General features: G+C 30.6%; 1 protein-coding gene across 1 annotated transcript in view; it reads right to left on the reverse strand.

The window, feature by feature from the left end:
* Positions 1-2,289: 2,289 nt before the first annotated feature.
* The window catches only part of LOC115877718 (mitoferrin-1), a 51,516-nt gene continuing 34,662 nt past the window's right edge, over positions 2,290-19,143 (reverse strand). Inside the window, exons 5-8 of the mRNA XM_030893998.1 lie at positions 18,614-18,828; positions 11,796-12,019; positions 8,735-8,857; positions 2,290-2,580 (exon numbers count right to left, since the gene is read on the reverse strand). Coding sequence (XP_030749858.1) covers positions 8,766-8,857; positions 11,796-12,019; positions 18,614-18,828 — 531 coding nt within the window. The 3' untranslated portion in view covers positions 2,290-2,580; positions 8,735-8,765. The remainder of the gene's footprint in view (positions 2,581-8,734; positions 8,858-11,795; positions 12,020-18,613; positions 18,829-19,143) is intronic.

Here is a 19,143-nt window from a genome sequence, read left to right on the forward strand (position 1 = left end):
CTAAAATTAATGATTAAATTTCGAAAAATTTTAAATAAATAATGAAATAAATAAACCGAATCATCTCGCGTATGTTGTACTGTAAGGCTCTGAAATACATTCTGTACAAAAGAATTGTTGTCAAAGTGGTGTACGCGCATTTTTTTAAATAAATGAATATATGATAGTACCCCCATCTGAAAGAAGTCAATATCATACAAAATAACAGTTGATAAGGACTTTATCACAGCTTAAATAAGTCACCTTTCGATGACAATACAAAATATAAGTTTTGGCACAGACCGTTCATAGTTTTGGATTTTTATTTTTTAGTCAAAGTTTCTCCATGTTTTTTTTTTGCTTCCCTATAAGTCAAATCAATCAAGCAACTCATATAGAGAATTTTCAATAATATAGTACAGGATGTCCCACTATGAATAACTCTCGGCTGTATCTCGGAAAGTATTAGCCGTAGGGCCTGCGGAAAAAAAATATTTATAACTAAAGAGGCTATGAGAAATCGCTGGAAATTATTTTAAAGTTTGTAAAACGGCCACTAGAGGGCGCAACTGCTATGGAAAATAAGAAAATATCATTTTTACAGAATTTTGTCTAGATAATTGGTAATACCATTCTATTAATAATTCCATAATCTTCAGTAATTTTGGATTTTTTTTGTTAGAACCATTTTTCTACTAAAATAAAGAGGTAGGGGAAGGTTAGATGTGTCTTTATCTAACTGTCTCTGGGTGATCAGAATCCAACAAACGAGGGCTCGTTTAAAAGAGTATTTCTTACCCTATATTATACCATAAAATAATAATAATAAGGTTTTGAACGTAGACGCTAGGGGGCGCTTTCTTACACATGGCGCGTTTTTTCAAAAAAATTAAATACGATAGTAAATGTAATTTTAGCTGATAGTAAAGAGTAGTAAAACCTTAAAAAGTCAGCGAAAACCGCATCTTGATATCTTCTTTCAAACCGAAAATATTAGCAAAATTATAATACATATCCAAAAATAAACCCTTAATTACCTTATTTTTACAACACGGTATCAGTAGCCCTCTTGATTATGCCCATTCTAACAAAAAAATAAGATAGAAATAGTTAGTTTATTTTAAAATCGACGAAATACCAGAATACCATAATACCAGATGCATTAATATCTAATAATTAAGATATTAATAACAGTGAACAAGAAACGATGATTCAGTGAAATCATGGCAGGCTTTGGAAATGAGTTGCTTTTGACGTAATAGTATAAACGTCAAATTGTTATTAGATCAACATTTTGATAGTCTTAGCAACGTTTTTTATCTTTTGATTGTTTTTTCAAAATGCCAACAATTTTAACTACTTCAAATAATAAAGGCATTTTGAAAAAGCAATTAAAAGATAAAAAACGCTGCTGAGACTATCAAAATGTTGATCTAATAATAATTTGACGTTTCTATCTTATTTTTTTGTTAGAATGGGCATAATCAAGAGGGCTACTGATACCGTGTTGTAAAAATAAGGTAATTAAGGGCTTATTTTTTGGTATTTATTATAATTTTGCTAATATCTTCGGTTTGAAAGATGATATCAAGATGCGGTTTTCGCTGACTTTTTAAGCTTTTACTACTCTGTACTATCAGCTAAAATTGCAGATACTATCGTATTTAGTTTTTTTGAAAAACACGCTTTGTTTGTTAAGTTATTGTAAGAAAGCGCCCCCTCGCGTCTACGTTCAAAACTTTATTATTATTATTTTTATGATATAATATAGAGTAAGAACCGCTCTTTTAAACGAGCCTTCGTTTGTTGAATTCTGATCATCCAGAGTGCGAACCTTCCTAACCTTCCCCCACCAGTTTATTTTAGCAGATAGTGGAAAATGTTCAAACAAAAAAATCCAAAATTTACCAAAGATTATGAAGCTATTATTTATAGTACCCATTATCTAGACAAAATTCTGTCAAAATTCTATTTTCTTATTTTCCATAGCAGTTGCGCCCTCTAGCGGCCGTTTTACAAACTTCAAAATAATTTCCAGCAATTTCTCATTGCCTCTTTACTTACAAATATTTTTTTCCGTAGGCCCTACGGCTAATACTTTCCGAGATACAGCCGAGAGCTATTCTTAGTGGAACACCCTGTACAAAAAAACTTCCCCAAAAAAACATATTTTTTAAGAAAGTTATACAACCACAATTTATCAAAAATGGCAAGCAAACCAAACATAACTGTGGCACTAGGTACTTAACACACAGCAATTGTTAGAGAAAAATAACAGTTTTTAGTCCTTTTACAAGACTGACAACGCTATTTTTTTAAATAAACCACACAAAAATATACTTTACTATTATACAGTTCAATCCAGCTACTTAAAGCATAATATTTTAACTATTTTTTCTTGAAAGACCAAAAAAGAAAAATTCTTCAAAACCAAAAAACGGTCTATGCAGCACAGCGCGTCCAGGCCAAAAATGGCGAACGCTAGAACTCGGGCCCTCCTACAGGGTGAGCCAATTAAACGACAATTCGTGGTTTATTATACCGTATGTCCTCTGGAACGTCCAAATAATTCGACGTGTTTTAAATTTCTCGTCAAGGTGGCTAAAACAAAAACAAAAATCATATATTAGAAGTCTTCATTTTTGTTGGGTCACCCTGTAGATTGGCGTGAGGGTTCGAATTGACAGTGTGTGTCCCGATTTTAAAGAGCGAGTATTTTAATAAAGCTTGTGATCGAGAAAAAAAAGCGTTACAATGGTCTTTGAAAATATATTCGATGATAATCTCTATGGAATCGAAGACACGTCAATCATTATTATGGCAATTTATTCAGAAAAGTTTTAAATAGAAGATATAGAGAACGGCGTGACAGAAATTATCGTTGATGGTCATTTCAAAGGTCACTGTGACGCTGTTTTTTTTTCGATTTTACGGTACATGTTGAATAGACACAAGACAAATATAATGTTTGATGCGTTTTATTACGTAATTTGTATGAAAACAATATAACAAATTTATGCAAGGTCCGTATTAAATGAGATATTATTTTTTCTATGGTATTTGCAAAAATATAAATTTTTCAAACATTTCCACAATATTTCGTGTATTTTATATGTTTAAGATAACATAAAATTATATTTCTTTGTGGATGATTTTGCAGATTACTGATTTAGTTGGCATACTATGCTCAAATTAGAAAAATAGTGTTGAAAATTAATATGATTCGCTTAATCGACGAATAAGACTGTGATGTTATTAACGAAATACTTTAAAAAAGTCAAAGGCATTTTTGTAAGTTGGCAGCAAAATGTTTGTTTTGTTAAAAAAAGATTTTGTAATTATTTAAAATATAATAATGTGACTAGTAATTTTACTGATTATTTTTTGTTTAATTCAAGGTTCTACTGGGGGGGGGGGTTCACTACCCTACTCTTTTATTTTAATGTGTGTTAGATCTGGTCAAAAGAAACATATTTTCTCTGTACCATTTTTAAAATAAATTGAAAATAAGCGAGTTATTTAAGATTAAAAATTTAAAAAAAATAATGGCAACATTTTGAGAACCGCTGGCGATAACCGGCTATTAAGGATTTTTCAGGAGGGTTTTCAACTTATTCGACGCCTGAGGTGAATAAACAGTAAAAAATCAATAAACAAGTGGCACTAAAAAGTTTTTTAAAATTTCCCGGAAAATGTCAAGAAAAATATAAAATTTTCATCATTTTTGTCTCGCAAAAAAACCTCATAGGCGCGTTTCTAGGGCCGAAATATAATACCAGTTAAAATATTTGCACTTATTTCTGGGGCACCCTGTATAGACCATCTGGGTGTAGTTTTTGTTTAATTTATTGTTTTGATTTGTTAATTAATATATATGCAATTTATGGTAACTAAAAATTTGCAATTTCATTCAATTATTGATCTCATCTATCAGTCTAATTTGTAGTAAGCAAAAATTAAAAAAATATATCGTGTTTTATTAAAAATTTCAAAGTTTCTGGAAATACTGGAGAAATTTTGAAATTCTGGTCACGATATCTCGTGTCTCGAGAAATAAAAAATATCCAGAAACCACAAACCCTAGTCATTCTAAATCTGTAGTACGTATTTTGACATGTAAGATAAAGATAGTTCTACAATAGTATAACCAGTTGCGAAATAGAAATACAAAGAAATGCGAGGTTGCCGATCCCTACTATTTTCACAATTATTTAATGATTTTATGAAGTATATGTACTATTATTACTATTATTTTTACCTCCGTTTTTATTTTTTATGGTTAAGATTCTATTTCTACACAAAATAATTTCAATAAAATAAATTATAACAAATTAAATTATTTTTATTTAATGTATAACGAATCATTTTGAATTAATAAAAAAATGACAACATTTAAATTAGTTGTTTTATCAAGAAATGGGGATTAATTTTAGGGATTCACTTGACGTAGATGCACAGTTAAGTCAATTTTAGGTACCTATTATGCAAAATCTGTAATTCAACTGGAGATTAAACTCAAATAACATTAATCCCTATTCCAAAACCATTCATTGATTATAATCGGAATAGAAATAATCCCTATTTAATCCATTTTTATTCGTTCTACCCGATTATGATACCACAGATTATTACTTATTTTAATCCCACAAATAATAAATATGATCGATTAAAATCGACGTCACAGTAAGCGTAGAAATGACACTTCAGTTACAGCTTTACTATGTATATTTCATTGAAATTCTTCACTGACTGACAGAATCAGATCATAGTCTGTCCAACTAGTCAGACACAAATGTCACTGTCATGTATCCTTTCGAGGGATAGACTGTATTTGAAAAAAAATTGTTTTCAAACCAAAAACAGGCAATTTAGAACTATTTATATTTACTATATTGTAGTTTTGACATTTAGCAAGAATCTCAAATTACTTACAACCAGCTGTCACTGTCAACAGCTTTAAAAACACGCCCCAATCGAAATATTGCATTATTTCTATGCTTTCTATGACATCGTTTTCATTATCAAGCAATATGCATATATGTTGAAGCAATCAGAAATGGTAGTTATATTTTTTAATATGAATAAGACGTGTTAATGTGTAAAAAATGAGCATATAACCAAATAGATTAATTGAATAATAAAGATAAGGGTTTTCGGAGGATTATGAGGGGCTAAATTTAAATTTTTAAATGACATTGAAATGACTGATTGCCAAAAAAGCAGAGGAAGTGCAGTAGAGATAAAGGCAATGATAAGATAATGAAATAGAAGATAAAAGCATTAAATATTTCTGGAATAATTGAAAAAATAAAAATTCCAAATTTGGGGTATTGTTACTCATTGTAAACACTACATATAGATTACACCTATTTGAGTGAAAAAAAAAGATAGCTTTATCATGGAAATGTTCCAAAAATATATAAATATACTATCAAACATTTCTTTGGGGATTTTTATACCAAAAAACAAAATCCTCTTTAAGACGGACCTTTTTGATATATAATACTGTAAAAAATAAACTGATAAGTGCAGACAGTATGATCGAAAAAAAAACGGCGTCAAATTGACTTAGAAATGACGAACATTCACTATAGAGGGTTCCGGTAATAGTGCGTCGGGCATCCTAGAATAAAACTTGCAAATGTATGTAATAGGGTGTATTTCAGGAAAATATTTTAACTTTTATAGAGTGGCAAAAATGCAATAATATACAGGATGTCCGCTTAAAAAAAATCATCCCGATCCACAGCCGTCCTACAAAAGTTAAAATATTTTCCTGAAATACATCCTCGTATATACTTCAGGTTTGCACTTAAAATTCCCAAGTTTTTTATTCTAGGATGCCCGACGCACTATTGCCGGACCCTGTATAGTTTTACAAAAAAAATGACAGCTATCTTCATTTCTAAGTCAACTCTGACGCCGTTTTTTATTCCATCGTATGGAATTATAAATGTAACTCTGGCAATAACAAAATTGAATTTAACCGTCAAATTTTAATAGTAAATCATAACTGAAAGGTTATTTTCTATATATTTTTCCTTTTTTACCCAGATCAAACGAAAAAGCAAAGAACAACTTTTAATAATAATTCTTCATCCAATGCCATAAAAAATATATTAGAAAAATAAAAGATTTTCAAAAAAATTTTTGTGAAAATCTACGCATTTTTTGCTGGTAAATCTGGAATCAAAATCAAACACCCTGTATGTTTTGAATAAATGATAAGATCCTGTGACAGATAAAATAATGATAATTCAATTTTAAGTAAATTTTAAAATTACGTAATTGTACAAATAATAATTTTATTGTCTTTTCGAAATATTGCCACATTTTAAAAATGCTCTTTATGTCAAATAAATCAAAGATTAATTTGTACAATCTAAATTTTGGAAAATTCCTGAATTTATTTACAATATACACAGTGATCGAAAATAGTTTAGAAAGTTATAAAGCTTCTGTTTCAATCAAAGAAAATATTATAACCAGAACAATAATATGAAAATATGTCTCAAATTTATATTGTGCAATATCCTGTAAAAAAAATCAAAGTCCTAAATAAACCCTTGAAGATTTTGGAAATATTCGATCAAAATGCTATCAAATAATAACATACCAATTAAATTTTTGTGGTATGCATTATAATATATGATAAAAACACTTCAATATTAATCTAATCTAAATTATTTGAGCTCATGAAATTTAACATTATGAACAGGGTGGGTCAAATTCGACGCTTTTAAATGGAAACACCCTTTTCTATAGGAGATAGACGAAAACTAATATCGGTGTCTGGAGCTCATTTTTCATCAAAAACATGATGGTGAAAACCGCACATCAATATCTGTTACCGTTTCGGAGTTACGGGGTGTTTTTCAAAAATGTGCATTTTTAACAAATCGCTGTAACTTTTTTACTATGGAAAATTTTATATTTCTATGAAAACATTTCCAAAGCACCTTTTTACGTAGAATTTAATGGTGAGTATAATTTTTTTAAAATTAATAATTTAAGAGTTATGAACAGAAAAATTGATTTTTTATTTGGGACACTTTCTATATTTTTAATTAACTAAAAATAATTTAAAGTTACCTCTACAAAAATATAGCACACTTGATATTTTGTTATAATCCCCTTCGAAATACAGAATTTTTAAAAGTTCGCTACTTTAACTAGTAGGCTTTGGGCCCCTTATTGATGATATGCCCTTAGTGGAACTCGAAAACATATTTTTCCAGCAAGACGACGCACCGCCACTGGAAGCTGAAGTTATCAGCAAATTTTTGCAGCCAATTTCAAGAATAACTGAATAGCTAACCAAGATCCCAGCCGTTGGCCATCGAGTCCGCCTGACTTAGTGCTCATGGATCTAATCCTATGGATATATTTGCGGAAGAATAAAGGTTCCTTATTCTTCCGTATAATCTAGACAAGAATTAGAAATGCTTAGCAGTTATGGCAGGGTATCTTTCACCCCTATTGAGTTAATGAATTCCGCGAGAAATGTTCAAAAACTGCCCCGTCTGCCCATAACAGAAGAAATTTTTTTGCATATGTCGAACGCCTGTAGCAAAATCTTGTCTTGGTTTGCTATTTATTTTTATTATTATTAAATATAGTTTAAATGTGTTGATGTTGGTTAAATATATTTTAAATTGTTATAAAACTCTGCATCTCTCATAGCAAATATTATTTTCGTTTTAATTGATGCTCACAGCTAGAATTTTTTTGCATTACAGCCGGTGGCGTTCAAAGCCTACTTATTTAAAGCGGGCGAATTTTTATATACTCAATATCGAAGAGGAATCGAGCAAAATATCAAGTGTGTTATATTTTTGGAAAGCTAATTTTAAATTCTTTTGAATAAATTAAAAATATACAGGGTGTCCTATATAAAAAATCAAATTTTCTGTTGATAATTCTTAAATTATTAATTTTAAAAAAATTATACTTAAACCATTAAATTCTACGTAAAAAAGTGCTTTGGAAATGTTATCATAAAAATACAAAATTTTCCATAGCAAAAAAGTTACAGCGATTTGTTAAAAATGCATATTTTTGAAAAACACTCCGTAACTCCGAAACGGTAACAGATATCGATATGCGGTTTTCACCATCATGTTTTTGACAAAAATTGAGCTCCAGACACAGATATTAGTTTTTGCCTATCTCCTATAGGAAAGGGTGTTTCCATTTAAAAGCGTCGAATTTGATCCACCCTGTACTTTTCAGAAAATTACAACCAATTTTTTCAATAATTTACAAAATAATATTTTTTTTTAATTATATTAATCAAAATGTATTGTCAAAACACACATACTAACAAACAATTTATTTTATTTTAAATTTGTAAACTTATTTTTAAAAGTTTGTAAACAAATAATTACACCAATTGGTCGAAAAAAAAACGACGTCAAGATGCCTTAGAAATGACGATCTATGACATTTCCAAATAATTCTACGTGTAAAATGACCGCAAACTTCATTTTCAAGACACCCCTACTATCGTTTTTTTTCGATCATATCAATATTTCATTTAAACAGAAATCCTGAAATACCCAGTGAAAAAAAAATATATTTTTTTTCTTGATTTTTTTTCTTTCCTGTATATCTATGATATAGTCAAGTAAATTTGTATTCATTCTAAGCAAAATATAAACAAAGCTTATTCAAAATAAATCAAAGCCGGACATTTTTGGGGGGTTTTAAGTCATATGAATGTCTTTTTTTAATCGACTGGTGAAATAATACTTACAGATGTTTTTTACAAAGAGGAGTATTTACAACTATGTGTGAACTATATCTAAAATTGAGTCTTTCTGTCTATATTCCGATTTTTGCATCGTGTTAAAGGATATCGAACCATAGAGTCCGGCACCTGAAAAAAAAAACACTTAGTAGTCTAAAAAAATAGGCCTTTAAATATGAAGATTTGGTAAATTTTCGGAGAAACGGTAAGAACTAGGAAAAAAAGTTCAAATAAAAGTTGTGGAGCGTCAAATTTGACATAGAAATGATCTCTATAATTTTTTTGTTCAGATCAAAATTAACCGAGATAGGGTGGCTAGAAGCTAGAGGATGATAGCAGAAATTTAAAAAAAAATTATAAGTTGCCGAAAAATTCATATATATTTAACACTAGCGTGTACCCGCGACTTCGTTCGCGTCGAATTAAACATTTGTAATGTTGATGATAAAGCAAAGCAAGAATTTCCATTAACATACAAACTGGATAAAATTTTCTCACATTTATGTCAGCATGAGAAAAAACAATATGGCGATAGTATTATATAACTTGGTAATATTTGAGGGGTAGTTTCATCTCGTTGGGATTTGACTTTCAAAAAATTCGTTTGCCAAAAATAAGCTTTTTACGTCGAGCAGTTTAAGCAGAATCGTGGTTAATCAATTACCCAACTTTTTGAAACAACCTGTATGATTTTTTAAAAAATTTTAAAATATGTAAAAAAACAAAATAAATTATGCGTGTCCAAGCGTTTTACCCAAACCATAATTTTTTTTTTCGCGTTTTCACCCTCTTTGAATTTGAGATTCGAGAAACCCCTCCTTATCGAACCTCTACACCCCATACTCAATCCGTTTACCAAAAATCAGCTTTAAACGTCAAGCAGTTTAAGCAGAATCGTGATTACTCAAGGGTCATATTTTATGAAACACCCTGTATAAATTTTTAAAAAATATTAAAATATGTAAAACAACAAAATAAAATATACGTGTTTAAGAATTTTTCCGAAAAACTCACCGGTTTTTAAATGAAAAATATTCTAATATTCGAGGGGTGGTTTCACCCCCTTAGAATTCGAGTTTCGAAAAATCCCTTCTTATCGAACCTCTACACCCTAAAGTCAATCCGTTTTCCAAAAATCAAGGGCTTTAAGCAGGATCGTGATTAATCAATGACCAGATCTTTCGAAACAAAAACAAAAAAAAACATTTTTAAAAAATCTTAAAATATGTAAAAAAAAAGAAAATAAATATACGTGTTTAAGCGTTTAAACTTTTTTTAACCGTTTTTTAAATAAAAAATATTGTAATATTCCACCCTCCTTTTTACCCCCTTAGGGAATGAATTTTAAAAAATCCTTCCTTATCTCACATAAACATCATAAAAGGAACCCCTGTGCAAAATTTCAGCTTTCTAGGGTCAAGGGTTTGGTCTGGGCGTTGATGAATCAGTGATGAATGAATCAGGACGTAGAGATTTATATATTATAGATTTTTATTCAATTTATTTGGAAAATTATAAATTTCAATTAAGATTTTTTTAAATTCACCCCTCGAAGCGAAGGGGTGAAAAATATAAATAAAGTGCTTTTTCCAAATTTCAGAGAAAAATTATAATTAATATTGAATGGCGATAAATTTTATATTGCTGAAACATCTAGACCCTTAAATGTCCGAATTAAAGAACATAAAGATTATTTAAGAAATGGCGACTTTCACAAATCTAAGATTTGTCAGCATTCATGGAACACAGGACACAGGGCACAGAATAGATTTTAATAACGCCAAAATTACAATGAAAGAAGCGATAGCCTCTAAAAGAAAAATAAAAGAGGCTTCTTTGATACAATCTAATAAAAATAAATGTATTGCTCATGCATCTGTAGATGTTAGTAATGTACAGTACGTCTGCTGGATCTGTGTCTATGAAAGGAATGCGGACAAAAAACATTTAATAAACAGCAATTTATTTTATACGTCGACTTGACGAGTACGTCACCGCAAATTGCTCCGCCCACTCATTTTATTAGCTACTTGCAAATTTGTCGAATTTTTATTGATGGGACGCGTCGTCTAATTTTTTACGAAAAACATCGAGAGAATATCGTTTCCCCTCTCACGGATATCCCGTAGCTACAGAACGGACAGACGTACTGCATAGCAATCGCTTCTTTGATTTTTAAAGAACATAACATAAATAAACATAACATACGTAAAAATTAAAAACAAATTAAAAATAATCATACAGAAAGTTTGAAGCTTTTTGGTTTTACCTTATTAAGTAATTGTTATCAGATAGTAATTGTTAATTTTGAAGTTTAACTTGATATAATGTCATTTTAACAGAACGTCAACGGTTTTTATAGACGTATTTGTTTTAAAAAAAACTAAAGTGTTCTCGAATAGTTGCATTTAAATATTTTAAATAGTTTTTTTCTTTATTCTTTGTATTTTTTTAGCTTCCGACGACGGAAAGAGATAAACTTTCCGAAACGTTAAGCATTTTTTTGTAAGTTAGGCAAATCTAAATCAGTAAACCTAACTCCTGACAATTAGTCTCCGTTGGATTAACAGTGTTTACAAAAAATAACTATTTTATTTTGTAGATTTTCTTGCAGTGGCGAAAAATACCCACATTCCCTTTTTTGGAGAAACGGTAAGGACTTTGAAACAAATGTTTCAATAAAAACTGTCCCCTAGCTTCTAGCCACCTTATCTCGGTTAATTTAGATTTTTATGTAAAATTGGATAAGAAAAGTGCCCAGTGGCGTAGAGGTACAGGCTCTCGTCTACCAATCTCAAGGTGGTGGGTCTACCTACACCCGGCATTTCATCAATCCTACACCCGGCATTTCATCAGCCGACTATTGAGTACTTGGGATTCACAATCCTGAGGTAATAATAGGCGGTTGAAGCGTAGTGCTAGCCACATTACCTTCCTTGTATACCGAACGGCTCTAGTATAGCAAGCTGTACCTTGCTACTCCCAAGGCGTTAAACGCTATATACGGGAGCTATTATTATTATTATGTAAAATTGCACGCTCTACAACTTTATAGTACCATACTAACCTGATAACGATGGCAATTCCCTAGGCACGCTGGTATCTCGCGTTTTGTACGTGTTTTTCTCCAAATATCCTTCAGGTTTCTCTATCGTCTTGTGGCTGGTTTCCTCAGCTAAAACGGTGGTGGTTGGGCCCATTATCCGAATTTCCTGCGTGGTACCGAGGATATATTTGAAGAATTCGTACGTGGACCAGCAGATGGCCGTCGACGGCATTTGGTACATTATCCTGCAAAAAAGGTTAAAATCTATAATACAAGACTTTATCTCTAAATCGCCATAATACACCAAAACACTTTTACTTTTACACTGGACGCGCGTTTCGCTAACCATGTTAGCATCATCATCAGCAGATGATTATAGACTTTTGAGTCGTCCAGTGTAAAAGTAAAAGTGTTTTGGTGTATTGTGGTGTGTTAGTGTTTTATATTGCTGTGTACCACCAACTGTAACTTTATCTCTGTCTAAAGCTTGATTTTCATGCATCCGTTATCCGACGATACGATTTTAATTTTATTGGTTGAATTTAAAGACTTCGATTGGATATAAAATTACGCAGTTTTTAAATTTATTGCATTTTCATACCTCCGTTTATCGGATACACGATTTGCTTGTGACAGGTGTCATTTTATGTTTTCATTTCCATAACGAGTTCGCTTTTTTACTTTTTTTCCATAGCAACTGTTAAAATTGCCTTATATCTATCAAAAATAGTCTTTGAATAAGAAGACTAAGGAAGGAGCATATCAAAAATCTTAGGTACACCGCGATGGGCCTCAAATATGGCCGACTTAAATTCCGGTTTATCAGTGTCGTTCTAATTTTATTTAAAAAATGTAAAACTATGATGTAGGGTAGACGTGGGGTAGACTCAATAATTTGTTGTTTTATTTTACGTTGTGAATAAATATTAGTAGTTATTAAAATTGTTATAAAAATATATAATTCTAATAAAAATAGATAAGTTATAATAAGTATTAATTTATTAACACAAACATCCGATACGCTACTGAAGCAGGTAAGTCAAATTAACGTATCTAAATTCTTTGACATATAATCTTTGACAAGTAATAAATAAAAGCTAAAATGCAAGAAAAATATATAATTTAGTTAATTTAAGTGAATTTCATAAATGATCGGTTTACTACACGTATGTATATTATATAGTCACTTACTAGCGAAAAGTTGTTCCATTATTTCACTCAATTTTTGCCGAGATCTACCGCACGCTACACAACCAACTATTTTAGAGTCTTTTTCGATAAATCGCGATAGTGTCACTGTTAATTTAAGTTCTGCCTCAATTTCCATCTAGATTTACTACCTTTATACAACTATCAATAGTAGAATAAATAATAAATAACATAAAATAAGCTCCGTAAAGACTGACAAATCCACAAAATTTCAAATCAAATTCAAATGTGTCAAATGAATCGTCAAACAGAACTGTCAAGGATCCCCACCCTAGAGAGCTTTTATGGTGCCTTTTCCGCCCACCATGCATGAATACATGGATAGCATTATGCTCCTTCCTTAGTCTTCTTATTCAAAGGCGTATACTATACCTTTAAATTCCGGTTTATCAGTGCCGTTCTAATTTTATTCAAAACGTGTAAAAATATGATGTAGGGTACACTCACAATAATTTGTTGTTTTATTCTACGTTGTCTATAAACGTTGGTAGTTATTAAAATTGTTATAAAAATATATAATTCTAATAAAAATAGATAAGTTATAATAAGTATTTATTACCACAAACATCCGATACGCTACTGAAGCAGTTAAGTCAAATTCACGTATCAAAATTCTTTGACATCTAATTTTTGACAAGTACTAAATAAAAGAAAAAATATATAATTATAATTAGTTAGTTTTAAGTGAATTTCATAAATGATCTGTTTACTACACCCGTATAGGTATGTATAATATAATATAGTCACTTGCTAGCGAAAAGTTAATAATGCTATCCATGTAGCATTATGCTCCTTCCTTAGTCTTCTTATTCAAAGAAAATAGTAGATAAAATAGTACTTTAACCGCAAGGGTAGATCAGGGGCCGGAAAGTGAAATAGCAAAAGCGGTTCCACCGTTTCCACGGCAATTTCAAATAAAATAGTTCCAGCCTCGGACGCTAGGTGGTAGTGCAATTAATTTTTAGGTTAAGAAATTGCTACTAGTTATTGCCAGATGGCGTTCAATCAGATTTTTTTTGTAGTTTCCATAGTTTCCAACGGCCATTGTCATACTATTGTCAAATTCTCAAAAAATATTGTCGTTGTCATAGCGCCAATCATCAAAAATGATTATCAAAACCATAAATAAAAGACTTATACTATTAAATAGATAGGCAACTTGTAATACATTTCAATTTTATTATACAAGGGCGCCTCTGGTAGACGGAGGAAGAAATACTAATGGAAGAGAGGGGTGCGGGGAAGGGGGGTTGTTTTAGTTAATTTAAAATAAATTTAGACATACATGTAAGGACACTTTGTGTGCTTTTAATTAGGTCGAACATATTATAAACGATAAATCAACTGAATTAAAAGCACACAAAGTGTTCTTATATGTCGGATATTAATTAAAAAATATATTAAAACTACTAGAAATAGTATATATTAAGTTGTTACAGTTATAATTTAATCTTTGGCGGTTTTCAACAAATAGCAGGCAGTTTTACATAATTTTCCTCCCTTTGAAGTGAATTGGAAACGGCTAGATATATAATTTTGGTGTAGGCAAGATTCCCAGTTTGTTTCCGTTTGGGACCCGATATAATAAAAACAAATTAAATCAGATGTAATCATCTGCTGATCATGCTAATATAAAACGCGCGTCCTTAATTCCTTACATGCACCGTAAAAGAAATTAAATAACTGCTCTGGAAGTAGCATTTATTAGCAGTACTAATTTAAAAAATCTATAACTGTAAGTAAATATGTTTAATTTACTTACCATTGTATCCTTCGGAAACCAGGTGTACAACAATTAAACTCCATGATAAAAAATAATTAAGAGTTATTACAAAACACAAATTGTCCCACCATTTTTAAAAAACATTGTCTAAAACAGAATACTGGCAAAAAATCTGAAGGAATTTAATTTTACAATAATTCGACAAATCAAAACGAAATCAAACCGTAAAATCACAACAAAAGCGTCTCTGAGTGACAGTTAAAAATCAAATATTATTATTGTCAGATATTGACATTTGCATTGTTAATATTGACAGTTTTAATATTTTGCGCCTCTGCATCTTAGAGGAAAAACTATTTTTAATGAACTGTCATTTCCATTTAAGTTTCCCAGCCATGATCAAAACGTTTTTCAAACTATAATTTGTTATATGTGTTTTTATTAGACAATTCCTTTTGTTTGTGGCCCTAAAAATACAATGTAAGTCTTTTATTTTTGCCATCATTTAAGTACCTATTTATATTTACTCCATTTACAAAACTTTGGGCGTATTACGTTGGTTTTGTTTTATTATAATAAACGATGTTTAAATATTTGCCTTATAAATAAAAACTTTAAATAATAAATGATATTTACACATGTTTGGCTTTAATTTTATTTAATAATTGTATAAATTATACTGTTAAATCTTATTTTTTACACATCACAACGATACTTGTTATTAGTATTGTTGAATTTGTGTAAAAAATAAGATTTAATAATCAAATTTAATTATTTTAGAGCAAAATTCAATAAATACGCTCATTTAAAAAGCCCGCGCTTCGATCCATTTAAAACAAGCCCTACTCAATAGATGGCGCCACTTCTGTAGGACCATTTTTCAGTATGGCAGAGTCCATTCTTTTTCTAGCTAGGTATATTCTTTGGGGTAGATTAAATGATACTTTAACAGCGAGGATAGGTTAAAAACTTTATTTCTTCTCGCACGTTTTTTAATTGCTTTCATTTTTGAAAATCTTTGTATTCCTTTTCATAAGTTATTGGGGATTTAAATGGAAGTAGTTTGGATATGGCGTTGGTCGCCTCAGCCTGAATATCTGTTGGTAATTTACTTATTTCGTTCCGAGCCATTTCTGGCTCCAACTCAATCAGCAATCGACACTAAAGAGAATTAAAAAATATTGACTCACAACTGGCAACTAAAGAGACAGCTTTATTTATTTGTCAAAATACATAGAAACCAACGCCAACCCAGCACAATATTTTTTCTACTCGTAATAAATTCCTTGAAATAACAATTTCTGAATATTTTTTAAAACGTAACTCGCTATGGATAAAAATATTGTTTTATACACGACGATAAAGTTGCATTATCGTCCCCCGAAATTAATTAATTTTATCGGTCGACGATAAAATACCATTTTATCGTCTTGTATAAAAAATAACTAATAGTCTAAGAGCTAGCAACGTTTTCGAAAGAGAATTTTAAGAAAGCTGCTTCTTTAATATATAATTTGCTATGCTCTCCTAAACAGGGTGCCGGTAGACGTTACGTTCACTACTGCGCATCATATCTGTATTCAATATCTGTTTACTACTGCGCATCACAAATTCGCCCTGTATTTCAAGAACTAAGGATGCTAGGACAAACATATTTGTAGCATATTTAGTTTCATAAAAAAGTAGCAAAATAATGTGAAAATCGCATCATTGTATCTCTACTCATAAACCAGAAATCCCATAAAACACACGAAAATGGGATACCCTGTACAGATGTGATGCGCCGTAGTGAATCGCAGTAGTCTACCGATAGCCAGACGGCCTGCGCTTTGGTCAGGACAGGATAGCAAAAGATACATTAAAGAACTAGCTTTCTTAAAATTCCTATCTTCCCGACGTTGCTAGCTCTCGTACTATTATATTTTTATTAAGGTTACATTAAATTTGTCAAAAAAGTGTCAACACGTCCGTTATCGTACGATCTTTCTTCGTTGAAGGGCTGGAGTAAAATATTTCCGAATGAAAAGTGGCGCGAAAACCCTATAACCAATCAGAGCGCCGTCAGACCATCGTATCAACGGATAACGGACGCATGAAAATCAAACTTAAGCACCAGAAATATTCACTTTTACTAGCGATGGGAACTATCGAATGAATTAGACTATCGAATGGTTACTGAATGAATGATTTCAACTATCGAATGGTTTTATTCGAATAAAATCATTCATTCATTTGTATACTAAAGCATATGTGACAACCTCGCCGTGCGACTAAATGGTTATCGTTGCGCCACGAGCCACGACTATCGAATGCTTTTGATAAATGAAATTTAGTATTCGTTTGATTTTTGTGTGCGTCAGTGCATTATTAATTCGTCCAAATTTTTATAACTTCGCCTTGTAAATACTATGCTATTTTTGCGTTTATTAAAATATTTAAAATAGTAAAATAGTGGTTTTTTTTAATTGACGATTGTGTGCGAAGTGGTTAAAATTTTTCCGAAAATTTGTGTGATTTTCCGTAGCCCGATCGCGATCTTTCAATTATTTAATTTTATATGGTATATTATGTTAGATTAGATTACATTTTTTAATGGGAAATTTTGAGAAGTAGCAATTTTTAAGAGAGATGAGATGAACTTACAATTAATTTTAAAAATACATATTTGTATTTTAGATGTTTTAATAATATGAATTAGTTGAACTTAATCATCATATTTAAGTAATGTGGTTAAGTAAATGGTTATCAAACTCAAATTTTGGGGTGAGAAAATTAAATTGAAGTTTTACACGTGCCAATTAAAAAAAAATGTTAACAATGTTTGTATTTTGTTTATGCTAATTCTCTTACATGTAGTTTTTTTGCGAAGAAATATTTCATTTATTTTTTAGAGTAAATGCCAGTAAAAGTAAATATTATTTTTAAATAGTAATATAAAGTAATAAAAAGTAATATAAATAATTTTGATTTCTAATTTTTTATTTCTATTTTCCTTCCGTTACACTGCATGCTTAGAAAATTAATAAATGTTTATATTTCGTGATTTTAAAATTTGTTGTTAATATAACAAATTAGTTCTGTAATTATTATTATTTAATAAACCAACATTGCCATTTAGAGACTATATTATTTTTAAATAGGATCTAATATAAATACTTTTGACTTCTATTTGTTGTTTATATTTTGATACTACTTAAAAAAATGTTTATATTATTAAATTATTTTAAATTTTGTATAACAAATTATTAGTGTTATTATTATTTATTAAACCAGTCTTTGCTTAAAAACATTAAAAATCATTTTCCTACATCCAAAATAAAAAGTATTATTGCAGTGTAACAACAGAATATTAATAAAAAAATGCAAAACATATAGACATACTATCCCTAACTAACTAATGCTAAAGAAAAATATTCTTTGCTAATACCAACTAATACGAATATATGGCAACAGCGCCCTTCATAATGTATTTTCTGTGTAAATACTAGCACCTCAATAAAAAAAATAATGTGTCCTTATCTTTATTAGACTCCGCAAAAAATCAAAGAGATGCCGGCTTCTTTCATAGCATTGCCACCGACTGCTGTCGGGTTTCTAGGAAAGAAACCTACGTCGCCGGACGACAACTAAAATCCAGTTTATATTTTATTAAAATCGATCCTGACGAATAAATGAATTTGATAAATGAATGAATTTTATAAATGAATGGTTTTTGCTGCCGAATTACTAGAATACAATATTTCAAGGCAGATGACGCATCTATTCGATAATTTTTATTCGAATAGTTTTCGACGAATGTTTTCTTACTAGCTATCGAATTATTCGAATGAATTGCAACTATCGAATGTTTCGATAGTATTCATTCGATAGTTCCCACTACTAACTTTTACACAATATCAATGAATACCTGGCTTGCATTCCTCTAAAGTAACCCGCTGGTCCCTTAAGCCTGTAGATGAGTTTCATGCCCTGCACTAAGCCTTGGGCTTGGGTGATCTGTTGAGTATTGAGTAGGGTCTTGCAAACGTCCAGTGGCGTAGTGATGGCGGCGGCCACAGCTCCGGCCATCGCGCCGCTGAACATGTGCGCCGCTGGGTTGTATTTGCGTTGTTCGTTCGTCACCTGAAAAGAATATAAACAGATTCATATACACCGCTAGTTAATTCATATGCGTGGTCTGTATTTTAAAGCGTGCGGCAGAGATAAATAGAAATGACCGGTCGACAGACAGAGAGACAAAATAAACAGCGAAATACAGTGTTGCCGATTTTTAAGTGTGTATGAAAATGTGTGTAGAAAAAAATTAATTATTTTAAAAACTTTCATGTATACTACTGAAATGAAGATAATATATCTAAGCTCTAAATATAATCTCAGCTGTAGTAAAATGAGTAACTAATTGTGAAAAATAAAGTTCCAACCCTAGATGCAACATTC

This window comes from Sitophilus oryzae, unplaced genomic scaffold (genome assembly GCF_002938485.1).
Source record: "Sitophilus oryzae breed Bouriz unplaced genomic scaffold, Soryzae_2.0 scaffold_1498_pilon_pilon, whole genome shotgun sequence".
NCBI classification, from domain to species: domain Eukaryota; kingdom Metazoa; phylum Arthropoda; class Insecta; order Coleoptera; family Curculionidae; genus Sitophilus; species Sitophilus oryzae.